This window comes from Conger conger, chromosome 12 (genome assembly GCF_963514075.1).
Source record: "Conger conger chromosome 12, fConCon1.1, whole genome shotgun sequence".
Classification (NCBI taxonomy): domain Eukaryota; kingdom Metazoa; phylum Chordata; class Actinopteri; order Anguilliformes; family Congridae; genus Conger; species Conger conger.
Window position 1 is genome coordinate 42,395,369 of NC_083771.1, and position 9,444 is coordinate 42,404,812.

At 43.0% G+C, this 9,444-nt stretch overlaps 1 protein-coding gene across 1 annotated transcript; it reads right to left on the reverse strand.

Moving 5' to 3' along the window:
• Positions 1-569: 569 nt before the first annotated feature.
• LOC133142515 (liver-expressed antimicrobial peptide 2) lies at positions 570-2,671 on the reverse strand. Its single transcript, XM_061263781.1, has 3 exons — positions 2,606-2,671; positions 1,405-1,547; positions 570-606 (listed from the first exon to the last, which is right to left on the reverse strand). The coding sequence occupies exons 1-3, from the start codon at positions 2,669-2,671 to the stop codon at positions 570-572; spliced, it is 246 nt and encodes an 81-aa protein (XP_061119765.1).
• Positions 2,672-9,444: the final 6,773 nt, after the last annotated feature.

Consider the following 9,444-nt stretch of genomic DNA (forward strand, 5'->3'; position numbering starts at 1 on the left):
ATGGGGAACAATCGATATAGACAATAATTCATGCAATCTACAATACTTCTGGTACATTAAACAACAATCATTGACTTGATGGTCACAATGTCATTTTCAGCATCTAGAACACGGATGGGCAAGGCGGGCTGTATCTGTTCCTGGATACATTTAACGTCTGCTCTTAATTATTGAATTAGTCCAATCCTTTACGTGATCTGTCATTTTTAGACACATTCTAATTCAGCGAATCGGCCATTGTGAGTACGGATAATGAGCAGGGTAACTGGTGGCAGCAGACACACCAGCCCTCCGGGACTGGAGTTGTCCATCCCTGGTCATCCCTTTTTAGCCCATTCTAGTTGTTTATAATACAGTGGCAAACAATGGCAAATTGGTCTTGACGGATGTCCAAGTGCTTTTTATAAAGTTCTCCTTTTCCTGATTTAGTCCATTGAAGAGCATCCTGAAAGCATCGGTGCATTGAGTAAGGTAGCTGCAAGCACCGCTTTTCTCCGTGATGAAATTAATGAAAACATGTTGCTTCTTTCGGAGGCAAGGCTTGCATGATGGGTCGAGCTTCTTCCATTTTAAGATGCGAACACTTGGAAAGCGCAGGTTCGAGCCCTGCGGAGACAAAAAGAAGCATGGGAACATCCTATGAAGGCGCTTGATGACTGTGTTAGTCGCAGTCATCATGTTGCGCTTTTAAATATTCAACGAATGCAATAAATACACTAAAACTCCAGAAAGTGAACTGTATCTATTTCTAAACCACCCTACATGCAGGATTCTGAGTATATTGTCATACTTTAAGTAAAACATTAATGTAGTTCAAAGACCTATCAAAGAGTTTGTTTTGATTCAACAATAGCTACATAAATATACTATGCCTTACGTTAATGTGGTTATGCTGTATGTATGCTTTCTTTAAGGATCTTTCAGGTCACATTTTGAATAAATATTGTCCTGGTAATTCTCAGTCAATAAAACAAAACTTAAACTAGCTTATCTGAAATTGACATCTGCAACAGATTTTGACCAAGCCCTTTTCTCATTTCCTGAAAGAGACCAGTCTATTTGCATGAATCATCTTTTCCCACCCACTTAAAGTTTCCCTTTACACTACACTACCCCATAAAAACATGCCTTCACATATTCCAGTAGTTCGAGCTAATTGTGGCACCCACTACAAGTATTATATCAGAATTTAGTATACGGTCATTTTCAGTGTGAGGCTTTATGTGTAACAGTGAATAAAAGGCATCATAACTTTAAAATGCCTTTAAGGGCATACTGAATTGATCTATATACAAAGAGTGAATGAAGCCCTTTCTCAGTTTTACATCATTGGACTTATGTGGTCTGTGAGGCGTCATGGTGGTTTTCAGGTTTGGTCAGAGAGGTTGTGGCTGTTGAACGCACCTGCAGTACTTGGTCCCACACTCCGAGCTTTCCCGGCAGCTGGCTCCCACGGGGCGCAGGGTGTTCCACCGCCAGAGCAGGGACCTCTTGGCACGCGAGATCAGCTCCGTGCCCCAGTCATCTGGGAGCGGGGCCGTCTGTACCTGCAGGATCACACACGCACACACACAAGCACACACACGCACGCACAAACACGCACGTATGCACAAACACGCACACACACACGCACAAACACGCACGTGTGCACAAACATGCACATATGCCAATACACGCACACACACACACACACACAATCACAAACACGCACATATGCACAAACATTCACATATGCCAATACACGCACACACACACATGCACAAACCCACACGTATGCACAAACACACACACACACACACACACACACACACACACACACGTAAGGGCTCTGGCTCCACCCATAGATCAGGCTTGCTCTTCAGGCATTGGTCTACTCTCCTCACGTTGACCACAAAGTATACCGCAAGGTTTCTCAAAAGCAGAGAGAGAGAGTGCACCCTGTCACCGCTGGAACTGTGTCATGATTAGGATATCTACTGGATATCTTTCTTCCTGATAAACAAACCTCTTAGAACCAGTGGTGTACAGAAGAGATTTGGTGTACCCAGTTGCACATTTGATTTTGTTTCTGATTTACGCAGCATCAAAGCCTTGGTATAGACAAAATTGGAAGCTTTTGAGCAAGGTATAGAAGCAATTTAGTTCTAATGCCCACTCAGCTGAGGCATGTGCACTCCACTGCTGTACTCTCAAGCAAAACCTTAACTATTTTTCACCCCACTAGCCACGCAGTACTGCAGCAGTGCTAGCAATGGTGACAAGTTGCTATGTAACTGATATACACCCAGCCTCCTCTGCTTTCAGGGCTAGCACAGATGCTATCCTGACCGAGGCTTGGCCAACAAGACGTGGACTGTAAATGCAGAAATGCTTGTGCGGGTGTTTAATCACTGAATTTAGCCATTATCCATTATCGGCAAACAATGTGTTTAATAAAAAAAAACACAAGCAAATACCTGAACTCAGTCCTGTTTACAATGCCAAAAATGCAAAAAAAAAAAAAAAAAAAAACACTGACATACAGGAATTTATAAAGTTACCCAAAGACTTTTGAGTGGCATCACCCTGTAAAGGGATCCCCTATTAAAAAGGACTTGAGTCTTACCTGCAGGGCACAGACCAGTGTCAGGAGAAAGAATGTGGCAAAGAGTTTATGGTGTAGGGTCCTCATGTTTGGCTGTCTGGAAGCTTTGAACGACAGGAAAGCGGCTGGCTTTATATTAGAAAGCCTTATCTTCTGATAATGAGCAAAGGTCAACGAGCAAAGGGCACCCTCGCGGTGGAGATGATGGCGATTCCACGTCTCCTATTCCTTAGACCTTTCGCCACCATAATTGGCAGTCCGTCTGTGAGACATGCATATCCAAACACGGCACTGCATGCACACACGCTGAAGCCTTGCAAAGAATGGCAGATGCCCTGTGGTGTGTGCAGGCGACGTGTTTGAAATCGTAAAGCAGTCAGTGAAATGTTTATCTTCTGCTGCCGCTCATATAGACAGCGGATCAATCTGACTGTGCATATAGGCATCGGTCTCAGATCAATCTGACTGTGTATATAGACATCGGTCTCAAATCAATCTGACTGTGCATATAGACATCGGTCTCAGATTAATCTGACTGTGCATATAGACATCGGTCTCAGATCAATCTGACTGTGCATATAGACATCGGTCTCAGATCAATCTGACTGTGCATATAGACATCGGTCTCAGATTGATCTGACTGCGCACATAGACAGCAGTCTCAGATTAATCTGACTGCGCATATAGACATCAGTCTCAGATTAACCTAACTGTGCATATAGACAGCAGTCTCAGATTAATAAGGCTGCACATGTCTCAGATTGAACTCCCTTCAGTCACATGGCCTGGTGAGAGGAAAAGAAGGCTCATTTGTGCTGGCCTGTCCTGAGCAACTATATGTTGTCAGATTTTACAGCTAACACATGTAGTAGGATTTCATGTCAAATTAGGAGCCATGTCAATGTACGTACGGAAACAATGAGACAGCCTATTGCCTAATGGCTAAGATTTGACTGGTACCTGGAAGGTTGGTAGTTCAAGCTCCAGTGTAGCCACAATAAGATCAGCGCAGCTGTTGGACCCTTGAGCAAGACCCTTAACCCCACCCTTAACAGTGTCTACGTGTGTGTATATGCATAAATGTGTTGTGTGATAAAATATTGGCACATGTAACCAGGAAATAACTAGCTTCTATAAAAATACCCCTGCTCTGCAATACAGAGTCATTGCAGAAGTAGCAAACAATCACAATTATTTAATACATTTCAGTACCATATCAAAATTAAGTGTTAAGCTATTATTTTGTGTAACTAGTTACTATTAGCTTCTTAATTTATATCAGAAATTACATTGATTTAATGTTAATCAATTAATTAATTGAAACAGCACCAATAGGGCTGCCAATATTACTGCTGCAAGTTGCTTTTGTATTAAGTGTATTCTAAATTAAATGATTCGATTTTTTTTAAACCCAGAAAGTGAACTATCCCTCTACCCTTTCAAATGTTACTGACATCACCAAAGCAACAGAGGGCAGTGTTAGTATGAGCTAGTTCAGAATAGCTCCCTTCACAGTGTAAACAAAATGAGTCCATGTCATAGCGAAATGTATGTATTTTCAATGTCTATGCATTCCATCCTGCTACAGGCAGTGCAATCATTGTTTCCCAAGTTCAGCACCCAAAAGGGTCTCACACTTACTAAGCACAAGTAATGGAAAAGCCACCAGAAAAAGTTATTGCTTGTTGTCACTGAGAAGCATTCATACCTCAGTCTGTATCTGAATTACACAGTATCACTCATCTAGAGCAGCCTGTAGCCTAGTGGCAGAGGTAAAAGACTTGGATCCACAAGGATGGTGGTTCAAGCCCCGGGGTAGCCACGATAAGATCCACACAGCCCTTGAGCAAGGTCCTTAACCCCGCATTACTCCCCAGGCACCGTACATTGATTGCTCACGGCTCCTACGTAACTAGGCTTGGTCAAACGCAGAGGACAAATAACAACAAAGTACATCTTCTTGATTCTTGTGATGAATCCAATAGATCTGTTCTATTGGTATTGTGGGCGACGTCGCTCAGGCAGTAAGAGCAGTTGTCTGGCAGTCGGAGGGTTGCCGGTTCGATTCCCCCGCCCGGGCTGTGTCGAAGTGTCCCTGAGCAAGACACCTAACCCCAAAATGCTCCTGATGAGCTGGTCGGCACCTTGCATGACAGCCAATCGCCGTCAGTGTCTCAGTGTGTGAGTGTGTGTGTGAATGAGAAGCATCAATTTTACAGAGCTTTGGATAAAGGCGCTATATAAATGCCAACCATTTACCATTTGTTCTCTGAAGGAGGGATGGTATTGTGCTCTGCTCTCCCTGCCTTGTGCTTTTGCGAGCCAGGGAGCATACTGGGTAAACTGTCAGCGTTGTGCAATTATTGATTTGTTTAATTTGGCACAGATGGAGATGATGTGACAAATCATTTTTTATTTCGTGTCATGCCAGTTAGCCAGGGGAGTCTGGTGTAGAATTTTTGTTTAAATGATTTAAGTTTTCCTACTCAGCTTGATTTCAGTCAAAGCTGTGGAGACAACTAAATTGCACTCCTCTTGTAAATTTTGCGCTTCTCATAGTTTTTTTCCCCCCAGGTGTTCAGTTCTGTTATTGGATATTATTTATGGCATTGTACACCAATCATCATCATGGTGAGACCCTAAGTCTCAAAGTTCAACGTCTGTTGACACACGCATATGAAACACAAACATTTAAAATGTCAAACAGTAGAAGACACCTGCACTTTGCTGAGTGTTGATGTCGTTTCCAGGCACTGTAAAGCTGGCACGATCACACTTGACTACCTCGTGTCTGTGTGTGAAGTGGTCGGCGTGAGAATGAATGCTTCCAAACCCAAGGTCAGGGAAGGTTATCTCTGAGAGAATGGCAGGACAGTCTGGGCCGATAAAGGGTAGCAGCAGCCTTCAGTGGATGAATAGTTTAGGGCCTTCACAAGTGGTGACAAGCAGGACCACAATGTTAGCTGCTGGATCCAGCTACGGCATCAGAAAAAAACAAACATGCGTTTTATTTGCTGGGTGATCTCTCTTCTATCTTTCCCCATATTATTCCTGTTATCTGGCTTGTGATGGAAAACCAAATGTGAGTGACACAAATGAGGCTGTTCATGAATCCATAGTATAAGTACACGTGTGAATGCATAGGTAAACACTTATTGATATAACAAATAAAATGTGATATTAAACAAAGAAAAATATACATAGCTGCAAGCAATTCTCAGGTCTAAGTAGGCAGCCAAATAACATCCCTCTCTCTGTGTCTCTATTTCTCACACACACACACACACACACACACACACACACACACACACACACACTTATTTTAGAACACCAGAGGATTTCCATCATTCACACATTGGATATATTTCTCTTTTTTTGGTAGCATGTCTCATTTCTGAGAATTAGCAGCATTATTTCCACCTTGTTGGTGGATTGGCGGAAGCTTATTTATATAATTATTAGCTGAGATGCAATGATAACAAATGTGTCAGAATATAACAAATGTTTATATGTGAAATACTACCAGTGAAGAAAAACCTTTCCAGAACTGGAGCGATGCATGCTTCAGCTTTGGGATAATCTTTTAACCCATGTCAAGATGCCACTTCACCAGCTCACCTCGACGTGATTCAGAAACTCTACTCACAACTGTGAATTACCCTTACCACCGCACGAGAGAGGACACAGAAGAGCTGGGCTCTTTGTTTGACTGATAGATAGATAGATAGATAGATAGATACTTTATTCATCCCGAGGGAAATTTTAGGCATCCAGTAGCTTATACATACACACATATACACACATATCTCACACACATAAGGATCAAAATCACTCACAGAAAAGTAAGAAATAAAGCGCATGTGAAGTGATTACAAAGGCCTAGTAGGGACTGGCCCTGTGATATGCTGACCATGATAAGGCGCTATGGTAGATTGTGTGCAATGGTGGTAGTGCAAAAGTACAAAGTAAACAGTAAACAGTAAACTCAACAGGGGTAAAAGTGAGGATTACAGTCCAGATTGTGTAGAGGGCTAATATAGCCTGTTAGGACAGTCAGACAGAGGATGGTAGACAAAGGTGATGTGGTGGAAGGAGCAGAAAGAGACTCATGCTGAAAAGTCCAATTCTCTCCTCCCATTTTGTGTGATATTGTATAACTGAATGGCCCATGGAACAAAGGACCTTCTTAACCTTGAACTGAGCATCTGTTTGTAGTGTTGTAGCATACATCTTGCAGGCAAGTATCCAGGAATCAGCTGTTCTTGTTTGACGCGACGCATGCAGCGTAACCGCTCTGTGCAATGCCGTGGGTGGGGCAATGCGTGGCACAGACTCAGCGGTGTCGCTTGTCCTGAGGGCACCCCTGGAGCTGTAGGACTGCATTGTCACTGTGAATGGCTGTAGAGTAAGCATAAATGCACAGGCTTAATGTGTGAGTGAATCTGAGTGTTACCAGTTTGGAAGCCTTCCAAAATTGGTGTCAGGGCGGCCTGTAGCGTAGTGGTATTTCGACGCAGGCTTAAAACACACCTTTTCAAACTGTACCTTAGTCCTACCTCCTGATTCCTAGTCTAATCAACTGTATGTCGCTCTGGATAAGAGTGTCTGCCAAATGCCAATAATGTCATGTAAAATGGGTTTATGAAGACGTGACATTGATTTTGGTCTTTATAGATAATTATTTTCAGGGACAGCGTACATCATTGGTCTGTGCTTTCTGTTTGTTCTTCTGCTGAACAGACAGGTATGTCAGTGATGTCCCTTGGAAAAACCTGTGGTAAACTGGAAATTTTGATAATCCATGATGCCATATTACCTCCTCAGAGCGACAGAGGAGGAAGGGTATGTGTGAGACTGTGGATTCCAAAACCATGGGCATTTTGCCAGCCGAAAATGTTGTCACTCTATAATTGGTAGTACTCTCAGACAACCGAATGCCCTAGAACCTTAAATAATTATTGATGGCATATGCATATGTCATGTTAATGTTGTATTTCTTATTCAATCTATTGAAATTAAAGGATAAACAATCTGTCTGTGCACAAAACCTCCCTTCTACTTATTCCCTGGTTGCACAGTTTTAAAGAATGTTTAGCTATACTCGAGAGTGGGTCTCCTGGGTGGCCTGATCAGCTAAAGTACTAATCTTTGACGCTGTGACACATTCTAGAACTGAATTCTGACCATGGCAATTCTACTGCAGACTGTGGGCAGGTGTCGGTGGGGGGTGTATGAATGACTGCAGCACTGACCAATGATGGAGTTTTATCCAGTAGGATTTCCATCAACGCATCACACAACGCATCAGATATGTGCAATGTCAGTATTTATTCATTATTTTTGATTAATATTAGGTTTCGTGTGATGGCGGAATGAGAAGTCAATGAGATAGTCAAGGACGCAAGTTCCTTCGTATCTTCATTGTACACAGAAGCACCTTAAAGCAACCTCAAGAATGTCCTTGAAACAAAGTGATGTTTTGTCTTCAAACAAGCATGATACTTGTGTTCACAATGAGCCTTGGCAACCTCTTTCAAAGCCTGCAATTAGCCTTAAACCACAGAATGAATGGAGCGGTTTGGTCAATGCTGAAAACAAGTGATTTAGCAACTTGCATACATACTCATGTACATATATTATTTCATGATGACATTTAAATTATATTTCAACCAAAATGTTACTATTCAACATATTCAATATTTCAACCTGTCACAGTGACAAGAGGGCGGCACGGATGGTGCAGTGGGTAGCACTGCCGCCTCACAGCAAGGAGGTCCTGGGTTCAAATCCCTGTCGGCCGGGTCCTCTCTGTGCGGAGTTTGCATGTTCTCCCGTGTCTGCGTGGGTTTCCTCCGGGTACTCCGGTTTCCTCCCACAGTCCAAAGACATGCAGGTTAGGCTGATTGGAGATTCTAAATTGCCCATAGGTATGAGTGTATGAGTGTATGAGTGTGTGAGTGAATGGTGTGTGTGCCCTGCGATGGACTGGCGACCTGTCCAGGGTGTATTCCTGCCTTTCGCCCAATGTATGCTGGGATAGGCTCCAGCCCCCCTGCGACCCTGATCAGGATAAGCGGGTTCAGGTAATGGATGGATGGATGGACAGTGACAAGAGCAAAATAAAGTTTAGAGGCTTACAAACTGCACCATACAAGCTTGCTAGCTGTCCTGGTGATTTTTGCTGCACATTTGGAAATCCTGCAAGCGGAAAAGACGGTGTCTAAAAACAGACTTACTGACAAAACAGCCAATAACGTGCAAATCAGATTGGTGCTTCTGACGTGCACCTTTGACGCACATTTAGAAGGCAGCAAAACAAGAAAGCGTATCTTGGTAAAAGCAGACTGGCTATGTGCTGGGTGTCACTCATAAGATTAGGCATTTGGCAGATGCCTGTAGTGTACTCAGTCCTTACCCATTACATTACATTAATGCCATTTATCCAGAGCGACATACAGTTGATTAGACTAAGCAGGAGACAATCCTCCCCTGGAGCAATGCAGGGTTAAGGGCCTTGCTCAAGGGCCCAACGGCTGTGCGGATCTTATTGTGGCTACACCGGGATTAGAACCACCGACCTTGCGTGTCCCAGTCATTTACCTTAACCACTACGCTACAGACCGCCCTTACCCGGTACAGATTGGAAAGCTAATTCCTGAAAAGGGGCCTAATCTGAAGGGCCGCCCCGAGATATTCAGGGTGGCACCCCTTTAGAACTGCCCTTGAACATACTGTATACAAAGAGCATTTTGACATGTATTCGTCTCACACAATGTAGTTAACTGCTCTTTCCACTGGTAGTGAAATATATACTTCTATTTTGTTAATAGCCTTTGTTAATTCTTAAGTAACAACATTTT

Excerpts from the sequence above, each read along its gene's own strand:
- LOC133142515 (XM_061263781.1), bottom strand. The coding sequence starts at position 2,671 with ATGAGGACCCTACACCATAAACTCTTTGCCACATTCTTTCTCCTGACA. Across the intron at positions 1,548-2,605 it reads CACTGGTCTGTGCCCTGCAG|GTACAGACGGCCCCGCTCCC; the intron begins GTAAGACTCAAG and ends GTGATCCTGCAG. Across the intron at positions 607-1,404 it reads TGTGGGACCAAGTACTGCAG|GGCTCGAACCTGCGCTTTCC; the intron begins GTGCGTTCAACA and ends TTGTCTCCGCAG.